The 22,518-nt window shown below is 33.2% G+C and overlaps 1 protein-coding gene across 7 annotated transcripts in view; it reads left to right on the forward strand.

The window, feature by feature from the left end:
• Positions 1-22,518, forward strand: part of DOCK7 (dedicator of cytokinesis 7) — a 190,378-nt gene that overhangs the window by 40,913 nt on the left and 126,947 nt on the right. For all 7 annotated transcript variants that reach the window (XM_087417095.1, XM_087417065.1, XM_087417088.1 and 4 more), the window contains exons 9-14: positions 163-312; positions 4,217-4,297; positions 6,086-6,251; positions 8,790-8,932; positions 12,673-12,766; positions 13,457-13,619. In XM_087417095.1, coding sequence (XP_087273221.1) covers positions 163-312; positions 4,217-4,297; positions 6,086-6,251; positions 8,790-8,932; positions 12,673-12,766; positions 13,457-13,619 — 797 coding nt within the window. The remainder of the gene's footprint in view (positions 1-162; positions 313-4,216; positions 4,298-6,085; positions 6,252-8,789; positions 8,933-12,672; positions 12,767-13,456; positions 13,620-22,518) is intronic.

Below are 22,518 nucleotides of genomic sequence, written 5' to 3' on the forward strand. Positions count from 1 at the left end.
TGATGTTGACAGGTAAAGATTGGTCAGGGAAATATATGTTAAACTGTATGTTATGTTATAATGTTTTAATGTCTATAGCATTTTAAGTCTGGGTATATATGATTTTTGAGTTTTTGTAAAATGTACAAATTTAAAAATTTAATATATGAATGTATTTTTTAGATTTCAGAAAACTTTTATTTTGACCTTAATTCTGAGCAGATGAAAGGATTGTTACGTCCACATGTACCACCTGCTGCCATTACCACCCTGGCAAGATCAGCTATTTTTTCTATCACTTATCCTTCCCAAGATGTTTTTCTTGTAATAAAGGTGAGAATGATGTTAAATATATTTGTTTATTTGTGTAGTGTCTGTATACTTGTCTCCCTATCAATATTGCAGGCTTTTTAAGGGCAAGGATTTTACTTTTACTTATTTTTTCATCTTAATGTTTCTTATCACAATATTGGACATACACTATAGATGCTCCCGAAGTTTTTCTTGAGTGGGGAACTGTATTAGAGTTCTCCAGAGAAACAGACCAACAGGCTGGGGAGACACACACACACACACACACACAAGAATTGGCTCATGATTGTGAGGGCTGGTAAATCTGAACTCTGTAGGGCAGGCTGGCAAGCTGGAAGTTCAGGTAAGAGTTGATATGTGGTCTTGAGTCTGAATCTTGCAGAGCAGCGTACTGGAAACTTGGCAGGTTTCTGTGTGGTAGTCTTGAGGATTTTGTCTTTGAGGAACCTCAGTCTTTGCTCTTCAGGCCGTCAACTAATTGGATGAGGTCCACCTGCGTTATGTCAGGATCATCTGCTCTACTCAAAGTCTACTGATTTAAATGTTAATCGCCTCTAAAATATACCTTCACAGCAACATCTAGACTGGTATTTGATCAAACAACTCAGCCCTATATCCTAGCCAAATTGACCTATAAAATTAATCATCACAGGAGCTGTATTATAATTTTATCACTCAGTTCCTAAATGTTATAAATACTAAAATCGAAATCTTTGAGATCACGGAGCATTATGATTTGACTGTCAGCCAATTAAGAATAAGGATCACAGATATCTAAAATGTGAATATTACTAAGCTACTTAGCTTAGGGCAACTTAAAAGAATGATTTATTAACTTGACTTTGACTTGAGAGTAGCCTAAAATAGATTCCTTAATCATTTTGTCTTTATTTGTATAAAATTATCATTAAAAGGTAATGAATTTTATAATAAGCTTTTAAAGTGGATTGTCGTGAAATGAATCCTATTTACCCACAGGAATAATGTCCTAATTTGTGGACACATTCCTATGAATTCATGTTAAAATAAATCTTAGTTATAATGAACAGTCCTACAAGCAAAGATTTAGCAGCAGTGGTCTTCAGAAACTCACTTGAAGAGTAAAGTTAAGTTCTAGATATTAATAAAATTGGCAAACATAGTAAACACAGTTATTTTACATGGGGAAACAGTAAGTTTTCATAAAATAGAACATGGTTGAGGGAATGAGCTGGAAAGATAAGGTGATGGTTGGAATATTGGCTGCTTGAAGATGGGATTATTTAGTGACAAGATTTGGTTGTTAATTTTAATTGTCGACATTTTTAATTTAATATTTTAATGTAAAATATTTTAAAATAAATTTAACTTAATTACCAACAATTTAATTTAATTAATACATTTGACACAATAATTAGAATAATTTTAATTTAATTAATATATTGATTTTAATTGCTTGATTAATTTAAATCAACAGCTTCGAATTTTAATTTAATTATTTTAATAATTTAATTTTAATTTAATATATTTAATTTAATAGATATGTGGTAAAATACACATAACATAAAATTTACCATCTTAATCATTTTTGTGTACAGTTCAATATTAAGTATGTTCACATTGTTGTGCAACCAATCTCCAGAAATTTGCATCTTGCAAAACCTTATCTCTCTATACACATTAAACAATAACTCCTCATTGTTTCCTCTCCCCAGCCCCTGCCAACCACCATTCTGTTCTAAGAATTTGTGTACTCTGGATACCTCACATGAATGGAATCATACTGTGTTTGTCTATTTGTGACTGGTTTATTTCACTTAGCGTAATGTCTCAAGATTCATCCAGGTTGTAGCATGTTTCAGAATTTCCCCCCTTTTAAAGGCTAAATAATATTCCACTGTGTGTGTATATGTGTGTGTGTGTGTTTGTGTACACATACCACATTTTGTTTATCTACTCCTCTCTTGCTGGACACTTGGATTGCTTCCACGTTTTGGTTGTTGTGAATAATGCTGCTATGAACATGGCTGTACAAATATCTTTTTGAGTTCCTGCTTTCAGTTCTATTGGATATATACCCAGAAATAGATTTCCTGAATTATATGTTAATTCTATTTTTAATTTTTTGAGGAACTTCTGTACTGCTTTCCATAGTGGATGTACCATTTTATATTCCCACCAATAGTGCCCAGGGGTTCCAATTTTTCCATATCCTTGCCAATGCTTATTTTTCTTTTTTTGATAGTAACCATCCCAGTGAGTGTAAGGTGATATCTCATTGTGGTTTTGATTTGCATTTCCCTCATGATTAGTGATATTGAGCATCTTTTCGTATGCTTTTTGGCCATTTGTATATGTTCTTTGGAGAAATGTTTATTCTAGTTTTTTGCCCATTTAAAAATCAGATTGTTTGTTATTTTGTTGTTGAGTTTCAGGATTTCTTTATTCTGGATATTAACTCCTTATTAGATAAATGATTTGCAAATATTTTCTTTCATTCCCTAGTTTGCCTTTTTACCCTGTTGATTGTGGGTCTTATCATGTGCAAAAGTTTTAAATTTTGATGTAGTCCAGTTTATCTATTTTTACTTTTGGTGCCTGTGCTTTTTTGTGTCAAACCCAAGAAAACATAGTCAAATTTAATGTCATGAAGCTTTTCCTCTATTTTTTCTTCTAAGAGTTTTATAATTTTGGGTCTACATTTAGATCTTAGATCCATTTCAAGTTAATTTTTATATATGATATAAGGTAAAGGTCCCACTTTATTCTTTTGCATTTGGATGTTCAGTTTTTTAAAACACCATTTGTTGAAATGACTGTCTTTTCCCCATTGAATGGTCTTGGCATCCTTGTCAAAAATCATTTAACCATATATACAAGGCTTTATTTCTGGGCTCTCTTCTGTTCCATTGATCTATATGTATGTCTTTATGCCCGTTCCACACTTTTTGATTACTGTAGCTTTGTATTAAGTTTTGAAATCAGGAAGTATGAGACTTCCAACTTTATTATTTTTTTAAAGTTTGTTTTTACAATTCAAGGTTCTTTGAAATTCCATATGAATTTTAGGATGATTTTTTAATTTCTGCAAAAAAACATCATTGGGATTCTGATAGGGATTGCCTTAAATCTATAGATAACTTTGGGTAGAATTGACATCTTAACAATATTAAGTCTTCCAATCCATGAATACGGGATGTCTTTCCACTTATTTGTGTCTTCTTTAATTTCTTTCACCAGTGTTTAATAGTTTTCAGATTATAAATCTTTCACCTTCTTGGTTAATTCCTCAGCACTTTATTCTTTTTGATATTATTGTAAATGGAATTGTTTTCTTAACTTCTTTTTTTGAATTGCTCATTGTTAGTGTATAGAAATGCAACTAATTTTTGAGTGTTGATTTTATATCCTCTAACTTTGCTGAATTCATTTATTAGTTCTAAGAGTTTTTTTGTGAAACGTTAGGGTTTTCTGTATAAAAGATCATGTTGTCTGTGAACAGAGATAATTTTACTTCTTCCTTTCCACTTTGGATGCATTTTATTTCTTTTTCTTGCCGAATTGATCTGTCTCAGACTTCCAATATTATGTTAAATAGAATTGGCAAAGTGAGCATCCTTATCTTGTTCCTGATCTTAGAGGAAAAGCTTTCAGTCTTTTACCATTGAACGTTATGTTAGCTGTGGGCTTTTCATGTATGGCCTTTATTATGTTGAGGTAGTGTTCTTCTATTCCTAGTTTGTTGAGTGTTTCTATCATGAAAGGGTGTTGAATTTTGTCCAGTTCTTTCTCTGCAACAATTGAGATGATCATGTGTTTTTTTCCTGTCATTCTGTTAATGTGGTATATTACGTTGATTGATTTTTCTATGTTGACCATTCTTACATTCCAGGCTGATTGCTTTTTTTTTAATCTTAATTAACTTTACTTTTTTTGTCTTTGACAGCTAGAAAAAGTCCTACAGCAAGGAGACATTGGAGAGTGTGCAGAACCATATATGATTTTCAAAGAAGCAGATGCCACCAAGGTAGAATTTCATGCCTCTCCTTTCCCCCACTTTCGTAGTCATTACCAGTCACTCTCCATTTCTCCCAAAACCCCAAACCCAACTCTAAACAGCCTTTAACCTCCCAAATTATAATTTAGGAGAATACTATACAAAGCATATTAAAGAATTTCACTACTAATTCATTTTTTCTATTGGCTTATCCACTTTCTTCTTTATTTCCTTAGTCACCTAGTTTGTGTCATGTGCTGTGCTATTCTTTAAAATCTTGCTCACCCTCAAACTAAATGATTCTTCAAATATTTTTTTCTCAGAGAGAACTAAGTTAATTCAGTTTAATTCCTAAATAATTAAAATTTTCCTATATTTACAAAATAGTGATATTGATGGAACTTTTCCTAGCAAAACAGAAGTATTCTGGGCCTCTATCTTGCTGCAGATAATTAAGAAATATGGTAAAAATAGAAAATACAATCTCTGTTTTGCCATCAGATGACTAATTTCTAGAATTTGGATAAACCTAGAAAGCAAAAATTATTGGTGAACAATTGATACCAAATTCCAGGTACCGTGAGTTAGCTACAAGCATAACAGGTAATCTTGGATCTTTGAACACATCATTTAATACTTGAAACAGCCAGGAGAGGTATGCTTGAGGAATATTGGACAAGGTACTAAAGTCTAGAAAATGTTTTGCTTTCTATTTTTCTGAGATTCAGAACAAGGTCTGAGCCTTTTCTGCTAATATACGTAGATCTGAGCACATGATATTCTTCTCTGATCCCTAACTCTCTGGTTGAAGTCAGGGTTAAAGTATTCTGGCTTTCCCCAGGTTATCATTTTACAAATTAAATTTCCTCTCTTATGTGGAGCTCATAAGTATATATATTACTGTATATACAATATTATAGCAGCTTATTCCACTCTTCTCTTACATATTTACATCAGCTGATAGAATAGTATATTTGATATCTAGGCTTTTAAAGCAAGAGCCTATTTTGGAGGTGTAATAGATATAGCAATAAACCATTTAGCTGTCCTTCCATCTTTTCCCAGCCCTGGGTTCCAAGGTAGGACACTGTCCTTAGACTACACCTCACCAAGATCCTGTATGGAAAGTGTGTGTGAGAGATTTAGTGTAGATTTTCACTCTTGGACCATTGGTTGACTCTTGCAGGCCACCGTAGTGTTTGTTTCAAGGATGACCTAAAAGTTGCAAACCGGCCTCAGGATGTCTTCCAGATAGACACGTACTGTTTGGACTATTAGTCTTTTTCCAGGGTTTAGCCCTCTTATCATGCTTTTTTTCTTTGCTTCTTTTATTTCAACTCGGAGTTTATTTATTATTGGCCTATTTGTGACCCCCACCTTATGGTTGCCGTAAGTTAGGGACTATTTCAAAATGGCTCAACTGCTTCCATCTTTTTTAGAATAATAAAATTTAACAAGTCATAACCTAGAATGTTTTGTAGTTAGCAGTTGCTGACTAGAATATGGCTATGTTTCCTTTCATAAAATAGTACTTGCAATCCATAAATATGTTTGACACTTTCCTTTCTTTTCTCCCAAGATGAGATAATCAAAACAGAAATTTCAGAGACTTACTCTACACATGAATTTGTAGAACATGTTGGGGTCACTCAGTGGTTAAGATAATACACTGTTAGTTAATCTCTGAAAGGTACAGATTGTTTTTCCATCTTTGCTGAGAATGAAGACTTCTTAACCTGTTCCTTTATGGATTGTGAAATAACCTTTAATTCATTTTTGAGCATAATCATATAATGTACAAAATTTTTTTTTTTGCAGAATAAGGAAAAATTGGAGAAGCTGAAAAGTCAAGCTGATCAGTTTTGCCAAAGACTTGGGAAATATCGCATGCCTTTTGCTTGGACTGCTATCCATTTAATGAATATTGTTAGTAGTGCTGGGAGTTTGGAAAGAGATTCTACAGAGGTAGAAATAAGCACTGGAGGTAAGAGTGTTTTATATCAAATATTTCTAAATGTATAATGTTTTTCTTTTTTATTACCATAGGCTTGTAGACTTTTCAGTGTAATGAGGCAGAAAAAGCGTTTTCTTTTTTTTCCTTCCTCTTGTTTTTTTGGTGAGGAAGATTTGCCCTGAGCTAAGATCTGTTGCCAGTCTTCCTCTTTTTTTGCTTGAGGAAAATTGGCCCTGAGCTAACATCTGTGCCAGTCTCCCTCTATTTTGTATGTGGGTCACTGCCACAGCATGGCTGACAAGTGGTGTAGGTCGGCACCTGGGATCTGAACCTGAGAACCTGGGCTGCTGAAGTGGAGCGTGCCGAAGTCAACCACTATGCCAGGGGGCCGGCCCCAAAAAGGGTTTTTCTTTTTCTGCCTTTTTTTTCTTTATCAGCTTTATTGAGATGTAATTCACGTACCATATAATTCACTCATTAAAGTGTATAATTCAGTTTTTTGGTATGTTCACAAGGTTCTGCAGCTATCACCACAATCTAATTTTGGAACACTTTTATGCACATTAGTAGTCACTGTTCATTTTCCCCAAATCCCCAAACCAAACCCTAAACAACCTCTAGTCTACTTAGTCTGAATAGATTTGCCTATACTGGGCGTTTTATATCATAGAATTATACAATATGTAGTCTTTTGTGCGTAGCTTCTTTCACTTAGCATAATATTTTAAAGGTTCATCCATGTTGTAGCATGTATCAGTATTTCATTTCTTTTTATTGACGAATAAAATTCCATTGTGTGGATATACCACATTTTATTTGTTGATTCATCAGTTGATAGACACTTGAGTTGTTTGAACTTGTTGGTTATTATGAATAATGCTGCAATGAACATTCATGTACAAGCTTTTGTTTGGACATATGTTTTCATTTCCCTTGGATGTATAGCTAGAAATGAAATTCCTGGGTCATATGATAATTCTATGTTTTAACCTTTTGAAGAACTACTAGTCTGTTTTCCAATGTGGCTGCACCATTTAAAAACTCTACTAGCAGTGTATGAAGGTTCCAATTTCTCCATATCTTTACCAACACTTTTATTATCTGTCCTTTGATTATAGCCATCCTAGTGCAGGTGAAGTGGTATCTCATTGTGGTTTGGATTTGCCTTTCCCTGATAGCTAGTGATGTTGAGTATCATTTTGTGTGCACTGGCTATTTGTGTAACTTCTGTGGAGAAATACATAGTCATATCCTTTGCCCATTTTTTAATTGCTTTTTTGTCTTATTATTTAGTTGGTGCTTTTTTTGTTTTTTCTGAGAAAGATTTTCCCTGAGCTAACCTCTGTTGCCAATCTTCCTCTTTTTGCTTGAGGAAGATTGACCCTGAGCTAACACCTATGCCAGTCTTCCTCTATTTTGTATATGGGTCGCTGCCACAGCATGGCTTCATTAGTGGTGTGGGTCCATGCCCGGGATCTGAACGTGCGAACCCAAGCCACTGAAGCGGAGTGCGCCAAGCTACGCCATGGGGCTGGCCCCTAGCTAAAGTTTTTTTAATTTTATCGGTTGTTGTCTTTTTTTTGTATCCTTTCTAATGCTTCCTTTGGGTTTAGTTTTCTCTTCTTTTCCTAGTTTCTTAAAATGTAAGGTTAAGTTACTGAGTTCAGATATTCTTTTTTAATATAGGCATTTTCGGCTATAAATTTCCCTCTGAGCACTGCTTTAGTGATATCCCATGTGTTTTGGGATGCTGTGTTTTCATTTTTATACATCTTAAGAGTTTTCTAATTTCCCTTGTTATTTCCTTTTTCACCCATTGGTTATTCAAGAGTGTGCTGTTTAACTTCCACATATTTATGAATTTCCCATATTTTCTTCTGTTACTGATTTATAGTTTAATTCCACTGTTCTTGGAAAACATATTTTATATGATTTCAGTCCTTTTGAATTTATTGTATTTATTTTACAGCTTAGTTAGTATACAGTCTATCTTCGAGAATGTCCTGTGAGTGCTTGAGAAGAATGCACATTCAGCTTTTGCCTAGTAGAGTAAACTATAGACATCTGTTAGGTCTAGTTTGTTTATAGTATTGTTTAAATCTTCTATTTCCTTGTTGATTTTCAACATAGTTGTTCTATTGGTTTTGAATAATACGGTTCTTCTGCAAAGACTTTGAAGGCAAGTTTATCTTAACATTGTGTTTCAAACTCAAGTGCTAAGACTGAGGGACCATTATATGGTGACTAAAATTTCCATTATGTGAATATTTTCTAATAAATGCATACATAGTTCCTCTATAGCTGCTCTTCATAACTCATCTTTGGTCATATGCATAATATTTGTGTGGTAGAAACTTATTTTACCCTGGAAAAGTTGTGCGAAGAGAACCAGAACATGTAGTGCTTCCTCACCGCTCTCTCCAGAAGCGAAATTCTTCTACTGTTGTCACTATACTGAGTGGATAATTTTCAACGTTAGTGGGTTTTTTTCCTGTGTTTGGAAAGTTGCCTTAAAACAAGCTTTAAATATTATGAAAATGAATATCTGTCTTTTTCTTTTCTTGGTAGAACGAAAAGGGTCTTGGTCAGAGAGGAGGAATTCTAGTATTGTTGGCAGACGATCACTTGAAAGGACAACAAGTGGAGATGATGCTTGTAACTTGACTAGCTTTCGACCTGCTACTCTCACAGTGACAAATTTTTTTAAGCAGGTATTGTTCTGTCATGTAGGAATTCTAGGTGGCTACTAGACATAAATTTCTTTTGGTTTCATAAAAAACATAGTATGTGTATGTGTAACAATTGATTGTGATTTCAAGAAATTAAAAAAACTTTAAGAATAAAAAGAATAAAAAATAATTAATGTTATACCTGTTGTTTTATCACTATATTTATTTAAATGTTGACATTGACTAATAATGCATCAAAATCAATCCCTCACGTCTATATCCTGTTTTTTAATTGTAGTATTTTAACTTTTCTTAAACATTGATGGTTTTTCTTAGTCAGAGTGAGTGTCTGGTTACATCTGTCTTCCCCACCCAAGTTTTATTTGACCTAACCTACCACATCCATGGTATATGGAATAGAACTTTCAGGCCCTAGTAGTGCATTTCTGTGCTAAAATACAGTCAGAGTGATTTTTACAGGTGAATTTATAGGTCCAAGAAGTTCTTGATCAAAGATATTTGTTTTTTTGCAAGTATGTTCCCTGTACTTCAGACAAGAGTCAAATCAGTAGTTTTCAAATGCTGGTCATGGTCTATTAATGGTAATGGAAATTTAGTAGCTAACACCCAGCTTAAAAAAAGAAAACCCAGTAGAATAGAAAAATAATAGTGCATTGTACATAGTGAAGTTAAATATTGTTTCAGTAAATTTTTTTCCCTAATTTTTGTGTGAGTGCATATGTGTGTGTATGTGCATACTAGATTTTGATGTAAAATGGATTTTATACTGTGAATCAAAGTCATAAAATTTTGAAAGTCTTTGTCTTAAGTAACCAGATGACCAGAACCATTTAAGAATGGGATAAAATTTGTATCAGCGTGACAGACTGGAGAAGGGTACCATGCATGTATTTTGGAGCAGATTAAAGGAAAATGCTAAGTATTGTCTCAAAATTCCTCCTTTTGAGGTGTTATTCTAAGTATAAGGAAATCCTGGCCTACTGACACCTTATAACCTGAGAGGGCAAGGGTTTAGGCAGGATGTGCCATGAATTGACAGCAGTCTGCTTGAAGCCCCTTTCTCAGTTATATATCAATAGCATTCATAGGCAACTGCTCTGATAAACTCAAATGGAAAATAAAGCAGGTGAGAAGTGTCTGAAGTGGTAAGAGTCTTTTTATTATGGACAGTAGTACAAGAAAGAATCTAGAAGAGGCCTCAGTGCTCCTTGGATGAGACAATAGGCCAAATATAGCTGTGGAAACAGGGCGGTAGATTTACCTGATAACGGTGACACAACCTGGCAGCTATGACATTACTGTCTTTCTGCTTCTTCAGCTGGTACATCACTTCTGCCACTATTTCCACAGCTCTTTTTTCATTTCTTCAGCCTGCTTTATTATTGAACTAGTATTGTAAACTTAAATCAACAAGTCATCCATCCATCCACCCACCTGTTTATTCAACAGATATTTTTTGAGCATTCACCATGTACTGGACATTGTGTTGGAGACTGGTACCTGGAAACTAGCACAAAGTGATTATGAAAACTTAAAAATGATGAGTGCTGGAAACATGGAGCAATGGAAAGCATTTACACTTGACTTTGTACAGTTCTGTATTTTTTAAGTATCAACATGTACAATTTTATAAGTATTTTTAAATATCTAGAATATTATGCATCAGGCAAATGCAGATTAAGTAAAAAGCAGAGATTACAATTTTAATAAAGTAGAATTTAAGGTACAAGTTTCTCCTAAATGAGATGCAGAAGGCAGGTTTTTTTTTCGTTGATGAGAAATTACTATCCACAATTGGGATATAGTAATCAAATCTGTTTATGTACAGATTTGAAATGTGTCAAGCCAAAATTATTAGAAATACATGGAAATTTAAAAACAAAATCAAACGCACACATGAGTTTTAAGGACATTTGTTCTGTTTGTTGACAGTATGTAAGTTGTCTGTTGCTTCAGGAGTACAGGACAGTAAACATGCATTGTGGAGGAGGGAGTGTCAGCTAGGCTCATTCACATGTTTGGAGGTTGACTGGGGTTAGCTAATCTCGACTTACTTCTGTTGGGAAGACTGAAATGACTCAGACCTCTTCCGTGTCTCTTAGCTTCTACTCTCTCAACCTTTACTCTCATCTTCTAGCAGACTAGTTTGGTCATGTTCTGATAGCAGTGACAGAAGTTCAAGAGAGAGGGCTAGCTCACTTGTGCAAATACTATTCAAGTCTCGCATGTTTGCTTATTGGACAAAGCAAATCACATGGCCAAACCTAGAGGAGGGAATTATGCCCCACCCAGCAAAAGGCATGGAAACAGACAAGGAGTAAAGAATGGAGGCCAACAGTATAATCAAGTTAACAGGTTAAGTAGACAGAAATAATGTAGTCTAGAGATAATCTGAGTGTTATTATAAATAAGGACCATTTAAAGATCTATATTCTGTACTCGAAGAGAATATACTGTTTTAGCAACTGATGCAACATTTACAATAATTAGTCATATATTAATTAGGTCACTGAAAAAATCTTCATAAAGTCAAATTGTCCAGCCATACCTCAGGAAAACTAAAAACTATTTATAAAAATATTAACAAAAATCTCCAACCACTTAGAAATTAAAAATCACTTTTCTAAGTAATGGGATAAAAGAAGATCACTTCTATACCCTGTTTAGAATATAATAGTGAACAAATGGGATATGGCTCAAGGTGAGCTCACAGAAATAAAGTAACCTTAAATATGTTCATTACCAAATAAGAGAAAAAGACAATATATGAACTATGTAGTAAAGACAAAAAGATATCAAGTGCAGGAGGTTTGGGTTAATGAAATCTAAAAACTGACTCTTGAATAAAAGAATAAATTAATCCCTACCTATTTTAATTGTAAGAAAAATATTACATTAAATTGAAAATTTTGGGCCGGCCCCGTGGCTTGGCGGTTGGGTGCGCGAGCTCCGCTGCTGGCGGCTGGGGTTCGGATCCCGGGCGCGCACCGACGCACCGCTTCTCCGGCCATGCTGAGGCCGCGTCCCACATACAGCAGCTAGAAGGATGTGCAGCTATGACATACAACTATCTACTGGGGCTTTGGGGGAAAAATAAATAAATAAATAAATTTAAATTGAAAATTTTGTATTAATTAGATATGGTTCGGTTTTCTGTTTTTTTTTTTTTTTTTCATTTCTTTTCCCAGTGATTGAAGTCTTTTCAGAGTTTTCTTTCTGGTCTTAATATCAGGATAGTTGTCCTTTTCTTATGAGTAGTTTTTTGTTGTTACTTCTTTTTTTTTCTTTTCAAATTTAGCCAATGCTGTATATTTTTCATTTGAGAAATTTGATGATAAAAAGTTGAAAAGACAAATGTAAACTCAAGTGTAACAGATTTATAAGACTGTTATATAAATATATGTATGTCTGTTTTATGTTTATATTCTTATTTTTCTTTTCTCCTTTTCATCTACCTCTAACTTGTATTGATTTTCTATGTTTTAGAGTGTCCTGTAGTACCTTACAGACATAAATAATGGGCTATAAATAAATATGTAAAATTTAAAAATAGATAACAATATCATAACTCAAAATTTGAAAGCATAAAAAGGAAATGTCAGCATATTTATTTTTAATCATAATTATATTAATTTAATTTTACCTTTTATTCTGACTAAATTGAAGGAAGAAGGGCAGGATTATTAACAGGCAATGTAAATTTATTTTCAATCTACTACATTTGCTTTGTTGAATACTTTTTCCTCTGTTTTTAAAACTAGGAAGGAGACCGCCTAAGTGATGAAGATCTGTACAAATTCCTTGCTGATATGAGAAGGCCGTCTTCTGTTTTACGGCGACTAAGACCCATTACAGGTATTTTAAAATTTTGAGTGGACATTATTACAACTATTATCATCACTAATGTATTGTATAGTTAGTAATTATGTATTCCTTTTTTCACTTATCTGGCTCATATGTCTTTCTGTGCTCAATGCCTGCAGTTTCTTCTTCTCATTAATCTGCTTTCATGTGGTCTAAGTTTGGATGCAGGACTCAGCACCTTTGATAATTTGAGTAGTGAAATGAGAATGATGAGTAATATCGTGGCTTAAAATTATTTTCTAAAGGGAAAAAAAACGTACATGGAATGTTAAATATTCAGAAACAGATTCATGTTATGATCAGAGCAAACTGTCCCAGAGTAAAACTGTTTTGCAGTCTGCCAAGTTTAAATTAAATCATTCAACCTTTGAAATGTTGGCTTGTTCCTGTACTGGATCCCTCTCTCTCTGTTTTTTTTCCCTCTCTTTTGCTCCTTCCTTCCTTCACATTCATTCATTCAGTAAGCGTTTATTATTCAACATGCATTTATGTCTGTATCAGTAATTTATAAGTTTGAGACTTGGTAAAATGAAGTAATTTAGAAGTCTGAGACGATAGTAATTTTGGTTTCTTCCCAGACTTCTTACAAAATATGATCTAAATCCTTCCAAAAGCATTTTTAACATGAAATTTTTATTTATTTATGTTTACATTGCTTTTATAATATATTTTTCTATGCAGCTCAGCTGAAGATAGACATTTCTCCAGCACCTGAAAATCCCCATTATTGCCTAACCCCAGAGCTGCTTCAAGTGAAGCTTTACCCTGACAGTAGAGTTAGACCCACAAGAGAAATTTTGGAGTTTCCTGCCAGGGATGTCTATGTTCCAAATACTACTTACAGGTAACACATTTTAATATTGGAGAATTCTGAAATAAGATAATGTATTTTCTAATATTAAAGTAGAACTAGAATGAAACTCTCCAAAAATCTTTTGTAGCTTTGTTACTTATTCCATTTCTTACCACATTGATTTTTATTAATAGCTATAATATATTAAGCTTTTTACTATGTGCCAAGTATAATGTTAATTACCTTGCATACATTATCTTACTCAATCTTCAGAGCTTGAGGTAGGTGTTGCCTTCATTTTAGAAGTGAGTGACCTGAGGGATTGAGAGGTTAAGTAGACTTTAGTGTGGTGAAGCTAGCATTTGAATTGTGGGCTGTTAGGTTAAAACATTTGAACTCCTAGTTACTATATATCCTCAGATGTTCTCATTAGCAGAATCTGGCATTACACATGAACCAAATTTATGTGCCTGAACTATGTTCTAACAGTTAATCAACAACATTTGGTGAGTATCCACTACCCAGAGAATACTTGACTCGAAGTTGTTGGATACAACTTTTTAGGCTGAACACTGCAAAACACCAGGGGTACCATTTACACATCCTCCTTATGAATTATGCTTCTTTTATTTGTGGATTGCCGAGAGGATGACTTGACATGTCTGTTAGGATATCCAACAGGGCAGCTCAAACATAAGATTCTAACCCAGACTTCCCCATCTTAGTATATTTCATCACCATTTACCCAGTTCCTGATGCCAAAATTTTTGGAATCAAAATGATTTCTCTCCTTTTCTTACTCTTCACATTTACTTCTCTAACAAGTTTTGTAGGTTTTACTTTCAAAATGTATCCCGAATCCAATACTTCTTACCTCCTCTACCCTTACAACTCTAGTCTAAGTCACCATTGAGAGCAGCACTGTCAAATAGAAATATAATGGGGATCACATTTGTAACTTAACATGTAATTTAACTATAAGTTGCTACATTAGAGAAATAAAAAGAAACAAGTGAAATTAATTTTAATCATGTTATTTAACCCAGTATATCTAAAACATTATCATTTCAGCATGTAATAAATGTAAAAAATTATTGAGATATTTTACTTTTTTCACTCCTACTGAAAGTCTTCAAAATCTGGTGTGTATTTTATACTTAAAGCACATCTCAATTCAGATGAGCCACATTTGAAATCCTAATAGCCCCTGGGGCTTGAAGCTGTCACATAGGACAGCTGCTGATTTTGGTGTATCTTTCTAGTTTGATCATCTTATTTCTATCCCTGTCTCAGTCAGTTCTCAACTTTGCAGCCAGAGAGGTTTTTAAAAGTTGTAAACCAGATCATTCATTCCTGTGTCTAGAACTCTAGTGGCTTCTATTACAAGCAGAAAAAGAATGAATTTTTTATAATAGTCTGTAAGACTCTACATAATCTGGCTCCTGCCTTTCTCTAGCTTCCTATCCTAATCTCTGCTTTGCCTATTTCATTTTAGCCTCAGTAGCCTTTTTGTTCATCCTTGAACAAACAAAATTCAGTTCTGCCTAAGGCTTTTCCATTTGTTCTTCTCTTTGCCTGTCATGTTTTCCCCCAGATCTTTACATGGTTTGATTCCTTATGCAGACATATATCTGCTTAAAGGCTGCTTCCTACAGAGGCTCACTGGCTCACCCTAACTAAAAAGATCCACTCTTCCCTCCTCCAGCTCTTTACGCTTCTTTGTATTTATCATTTTCTGGCACTGTAATATGTAGGTATAGGATCATTTTTTGTCTTTCTCATTAGAATGTAATTACTGTTAAAGGGCAGGAGCTTGTCTATTTTGTTTATCATTTTATCTCCATCATCTAGAATAGTGTCCTAGCAAATAGAAAGTACACAGTAAATATTTATTCAGTGAGTTAAGAAATAAGAAACTGGTATGAGAATGGGATTTACAGTCCTACAGATATGGGTGTGATTTTTGACTCCACTGTTTTTTTACTATTTGGGTGACTTAGGACAAGTTACTTAATTTATTGGCCACTCAAGTTTCTTATTAATAAAACATAAAATAATAATACCTGTCTTCTCTTTGTGAGGGTACAGAGCACAAAGCATAGCATGTAATTGGCACTTAATGTGAATAAAATTCCTGGAAGATAGGCTAAAGAAAATATATATTGCTTTTAAAAGAAACAAAATAATATAAATTATTCTCCTAAAAATTATCTATTATGACTTAAAAGGACATGGAATAAAGAACTGATTATATAGTCCAAGATTTGTGTTGAACAATTTGGAGGTTGTCAGCTCTACCTCTCAGCCTGTGTAGGAATCTCATCTAAAGCATCCCCAACTTGTGTTTGTCTGTCTTGCCTCTGCTTGGATTATTTCAGAGATAAAGAAAATGGAAATTGGGCACTTTGAGTGGTCTTTCATTTTTCTACTTATCTTTGGTATTTATTTACACATTTATATTTTTTGAAAGAATTATATGAATATACTGAAAGTTCGTATAGTGCCGTAAGGCTTAAAATTAGAAGCAGAGGTCTTTCGTTTTACTCCTACCAGCCTTTCCCTGCCCTGCTGTCTAATCTTCAGTGTGAATCAGTGGTAACTCTTTCTGCTCCTTCTTTTAGTATTGTACTCCTTGTTTCTAAATAAGACATTCAGTGGTGCTATTTCTTGATTCTTTTTCAATTTAAACAATATCTATTGACTGTTAAAGAAGAGGAAGATTTAACTCTTACATCCTCCTCCCTAAGAAGTATATATACTTGTCATCTCTTCCAAATATAGTTATATCCCAGTTTTTCACTAAATCAATGTTAATTTTTTTTCATGTTTGTGATTATTATATAACTTTTTGCAGCTAAGCCATGTAGGCTACTATGATTTGACTCCCTCATTTGTTTTATATAACATTTTAGTTACTTAGAGTAGTTACATGATTTAGTTTCCCTGCGTTTCTTTGTGTTATCGCTAAAACTCTCTGTCAGGCTCCTTGCAGTACAGTGAATACATCAGATAATCAGTCATTTCCCCCTTGCAGCTTTCTTGGCTCCCCTGCAACTCCAATTTAAGTTAGTATGGCAGGGGAGGTTTTCTAGGCCACTAGGCTTACTGTACAGTGGTCATTTTGGAGCCTCTTTACCATTATCCCAGAAACTCTCTTTGCATTTCTTTTGCAATGGACTCCTTATATCCCATATTTTCTTTCTTGGTTTACCCATTTCACTGAGAACTTTCAGTGTCTTCTTGAAATAGGGTGTATGAGAGTAAATTTTTTGAGACCTTTTATGTGTGATTAATAGCTTTACTTTACCGTTACTCCAGAATTGATAGTTTTGTTGGGTACAGAAGTCTAAGTTGTAAATAAATTTTTGTCAGAATTTTGAAAACATGACTCAACTGTCTTCTGGCTTTAAATGATGCTTTTGAGTAGTCTAATATTGTTCTGACTGCTTATCCTTTGTTTCTGTCTTATTTTCTCTCTGAGGGCTTTTTTGAGTTGTATCTCTGGTGTTCTGAACTTTCATGTGATATGCTGAGAGGAAAACATTTATTTAGTGCTTTATAGTATGTAAATTGTTTTCATTTATTTTATTGTGTCATAGGAATCTTATAAATTATATAATTCTGGCAGTATTATTTATTTATCTCTACTTATAGGTAAGAAAAATAAGGCTAAGATTAAGAAACTTATTTAGACTTGAACCCAGGTCATCTTATTTTATTTTCTACATTCTTCATCCTTTGGTATAATAGAACAACCAACATTCATAATTATATATGGTATAAATAAAATTAAAATTCTAATTGTTACATTTTAATGAAAGCAGGCAGAACATCTTTATTTACCTTATTATTTGCCTCAAAATGTATGTCATTATTTATCTTCGTTTAATAATTTTTTTAATGTCCTAACAATTGACCTAAGTGTAACACTTGATAGAAATGGCATCCTAGAGTATTATGTCTATAAAGTAATGGAAACTAGGGCCAATATAGAAAATCTAGACATATTACAAGACTTGAATGGGAGTTGAGTAGAGAGCTTATACCAAGTGAGAAGACATTTTACTAAATAAGGTAGCATATTTTTTTCTCTTAAGTATGTATCCAGTTTTAATGCATCAGGTACTCCTCCTGGAGGAGATGGAAAACTTAATACACCAAAAGATTGAAGTGGATTTTATAAATTATATGTCAGTATGGTTTTGCTATATGAGTTTATGGAAATTGTGTAAACATGTTTTAGTAGCGGTTTAAGATAACTTGTTTGAATTTGTTTTTGGTTTTTATGATTAACTGCTTTCTCATTTGAAGTGTTTAGCTTCAGTAAGGATAATTTATTCAAAAACTATCATTATTTTCTATTCTGGCAGTAAACTTTTCAAGTATAAGAATGATTTTATAGCAAATATTAGCTTAAGAATGATTTTGAGAGATCTTTTAATGTATCTCAGTGCCTTTAGATTAGACTATATCTAAACCTCTATTAATTATAGAGCTGATACTCATTATTAGTGAAAGTAATATTGTAGGTGAAAAGCTTTTTGACAAATGATTCCTTAAATGTATAAAAAAGAACTATTCTTCTCTCACTATGACTAAACAGTTTATTTCCAGAGAATAGCAGAACAGCTAAGCTCATCAATAAAATTAGGTTTATTCCTATTCAATATTTATTGCATGTGAATATTGATTTAGGCTTTAATATTTTTCATCAAATTAAGTTGGTTTCAGGTTAGAATTTTATTTTATTTTATTTATTTTTTTTTTATTTTTTTTTTTTAAAGATTTTATTTATTCAGTTTTTTCCCCCCAAAGCCCCAGTAGATAGTTGTATGTCATAGATTCACATCCTTCTAGTTGCTGTACGTGGGACTCGGCCTCACATTGGACGGAGAAGTGGTGCCTCGGGGCGCTCCCGGGATCCGAACCCGGGTCGCCAGCATCAGAGCGCGCGCACTTAACCGCTAAGCCACAGAGCCGGCCCTCAGGTTAGAATTTTAGATAACCTTTTTTCTCTTTATGTACAGCCTGTAAGAACTCATATAAAATACTTCAACTCATTAACAAACATTGATAAATTGTGATATAGGATGTCAAAGTTATGAAGTTTCTTAGAGTATGGATATGATCATAGTGCTCTATTAGTAATACATTACCAGTGAAAGCTGTTGAAGCAAGAAGGATACATTATTTTGTTTAAAAAAGAGATTAATAATTTTCTAGTGTAGGGATGTCTTCAGAGAAGTAAATAAAGTTAGGTATATGAGAATACAGAAGTAGAATTATGGTTACTATATTTTGTTGTTTTTTTTTCCTGTTGTTACTTTTTTTGCCAAAAAAGTTTCTTTCTTTTTAAAAAAGATATCATGATTATAAAGTTGACTTATGCTTTTTAAAAAAATCAATTTCTAAGTTATATAAATAAATAAAAGTTTTTGTGTTACTTGAAATGGTATGCCCATATGCATATCTTATGAAAAATTGGGAGATGGGTTCCTGTGATCAATATTTTGTAACCATATTTTATTTTTAGAAATTATTTAAAACTGAGAATTGACTGGTTTTCCTTCTTTGAGCATGAGGATGATAAACGTACCCATATCTGAGAAATTTGTGAGGATTAAATAGGTTATTACATGTAAAGCTTTTTGCAAAGTGCATTGCAAATGTCAAATGCTCAGTAGAAGTTAAGTTGTTATTCTTACCACTGGGTTTATTAGATTACATTTACCCAAGTGTTATACAACCTGAGAGAGGATGGTTTGAAAGCATGAGGGTACTGTGCTTTACAGGTATAACTGGAAAGAGAAGGATTTAAAAAGGGAGGTTATCAAAGGCAGTAGTGGCCTGCTTTGTATTATTACTTGGACCTTCAATTCATGAGATCTGAATGCTAAATCACATAGGTTGCTTCTTCTACTTAGTACTGTTAAAAAAATTTACTTTCATGGGCGGCTAATATTTTTAGGAATTCATAGTTTATTAAAAAAAACCTTTAACATATCTAGAAAATCTAGCATTGATAGAAATGATTTCAGAATGACAAAAGGGGATATATGACAACCTCAACAGATAACAGCTAACAAACGTATCATAAAAAATTTACATAAATTTCTATAAATATTTGCCAACTGAATTGTGCTAGATCACAATAATACTCTTCTAGCTTAGTTTGAATTCTTTTTACCTTCTGAGGTAAAAAAGTTCAAGGTAAGCCTTAATTTCTGGTAAGATACACTAGTGGTCATTATACAAACCTGTATGTGTGCATTTTCCCAGTGAATAATGTTTAAAAAAAGAAAGTAAAGTTGACACTAGGACTCCTTTCAGTTTATGTACAGCCCTTATCTCATTAACTCTGCATAGCAGCCTACACAGAACCACTATGATTATCCCTGTTTTGTAGATGACAAAGCTTACATTCCAGAGGGTTCAAATTTGTATCTTAAAAAAACCAGAAATTTAAGCATTTTTATTGTGACTTTTAAGAAAATGTTTGCACATTATATTTATTTTTAGTATGAACTTGACTGTATTTTAAAGGGTCTTATGGGTTAAAAAGACAAAAAAAATTATCGTCTGAATAGAGGGAGAATGAATGGACATGATCGAAGCAAACATTTGACTGAGGTGAGAAATAGGAAAAAGAACTATTTTCTGAAAGTGACAGATTTCTTGTTACTTAACACCTTTTGCTTCCAATTTTTGTGATTATTATCAGACAATTTAGAACAAGCTGTCTAAAAGGATATTTATAAAAATATATATTTTAGTTTAATTTTTTTTTTACATTTTAAAACAATATACTTTTGAAGATTTCTCAAAGATATTAAAAAATCTATTATTAAACTATTCTTAAAGTTAGAGATTTTCACACTTGAATAAACTCTTTTTTTTTCCACACGTGGTTGTGAACGTATTCTTGTGTAGTGTTAACCCAGGAGGGACTTGGTCTTCTCAAATCCTTTAAAGGGGTAAATGAGGATACACAGATATATGGTAGTTTCTAGCAATTAGGAAATGAATGACATGTTTCTTATTGTGCCAGACAAGTGGAGATGATGTATATCAAATGCTTGCTTTATCAAGGAAATACTTGTGCTATCACAGTATCACAGAGTAAATACTAGTGCAGTTGTTACTTCAAAATAACCAAATCAAGAGCCCTTTCCTACTGGTGGAAAAAAAATTTGAATATTGGAAGTCATCTGAAAGTTAGGTAGTAGACAGTGTGTAATATTACTCATGTTCCAAATTTGTACTTGACGACCGCTGTTGCATTTGAGTTGTAAAGATCAAGGTACATATAACTCAGCCAAATGCTTGTGTGTTTTATTGACATCCAGTTTTTAAGAGAGATGTCACAGAGCACGTGCTCTTCTTGGCAAGATTGTTAGAGGTAGCCTCTTTCCCCAATAATAGCCTTAGTTGTCATCACCTATTGAACTTGCATATCTTTATTTTTCTTCCAGTTTTTTGAAAGACTACATCTAGCAAATATGGTGTTACTGAGAATGTAAGAATGAATGCAGTGGTTCGCACTAGTAACAATCAGTCTGAGAAACAGAATGAAAGCATGCAGTTGATTTTGATCCAGACCTTAGTTAGCAGTTAGGAATATGCCCCATACATCTCTTAATAATCCTTAGTAAACCTATTATTTGTGCATTAATCTGAATATAGTTTTAAACTTTTATAATGGAAAAGTACATACACACACACAAGTAAATAGAACAATATGATTAACCTCCATTGTCATTCTTGTTTCGTCTTTTACCTGTCCCATTTTTTTCTATAGTACTTTAAAACAAAGCTTAGTCGTCATATCATTTCACCTGTCAATCCTTCAGTATATATTTCTAACAGATAAGGACTTTAAAAGAATTAGCCACAATAACATTTTAAATGTTTTATGATTGCTTTATAATTTTACCCTGTATCAGTTTTTTCTCTTGAGTAGTTTAATAAGCTTATTTACTGATAGAATTTTTTCCCCTAAAATTTTGTTTCGAGGAACAGCTTGGCCAGTCAAAGTAAATGTATACTATTTGTATTATGATATGAGAGCCATGTAATTTGTGTTTCCTAAACTAGGTCATCATATGATGGTAGGTCTCCCTTTGGAGTGGGGGTTCTTAATATTTTTTGTGCCATAGTACCCTTTGGCAGTCTTATGAATCCTATGATCCTCTTTTTGGATAATGTTTTTAAATACATAAAATAAAATACAAAGGAAATCAATTACATTGAATTATAATTATCAAACTATTGAAGTTGTGATATGTGTTTTTAATTAATGAATTAAATAACAAGATCTAGCTGCAGGTCTAAAAACTACCATATTTTCTAAGTAGTAACAAGCACAAACAATATTTTGAGATATCTGCAATAGCTGTGATTTCCATTAATGACAAAGTCTCATATATTGCTAATACTGGTATGGTTAGTTTCATGCGTTCAAAATTTAAGGAAGTACAAATTTCAGTTTATGGTTCCTTGCTTTGGAGAGTGTTGATCTTTGTATTTATTTTTAGTCTTCATAGATGTCTCAAGCTATTGCCACACATTCCGCTGTTTTGGTTTTGCCCTAGATATATCACTCTGGCTTTTAGTCTGTCTCATTGGTCCTAGTTTATTTTAACTACAAAAATTCTTGAGTTGAGAGCTCTTTTTTGTAACATTTTAACATAGCCACCTAGGAGTTTTTAGTTGGGAGACTGCGTTTGGACATTATGGAGTGTTGTCTCCGACTCCGGGAGAAGGAGTCAAGTTCCAGAAGCAGTAGCAGGATGTGAAGAGAGCAGTTTTGTCTGTCTGTCCTGAGAATGAGTATTTTCAGTTAGGAAGCATTTGTACAGATTATTTACTTAAAGAGATGTGAAGAGCGATACCCAAGATCCAGTTTTTACAAGTAGATATATTTGTTTAGAACTTTATCGTTCATAAAACC

The sequence above is a fragment of the Ceratotherium simum genome, chromosome 2 (assembly GCF_057802395.1).
Source record: "Ceratotherium simum simum isolate JZ-2026a chromosome 2, ASM5780239v1, whole genome shotgun sequence".
Lineage (NCBI taxonomy): Eukaryota > Metazoa > Chordata > Mammalia > Perissodactyla > Rhinocerotidae > Ceratotherium > Ceratotherium simum.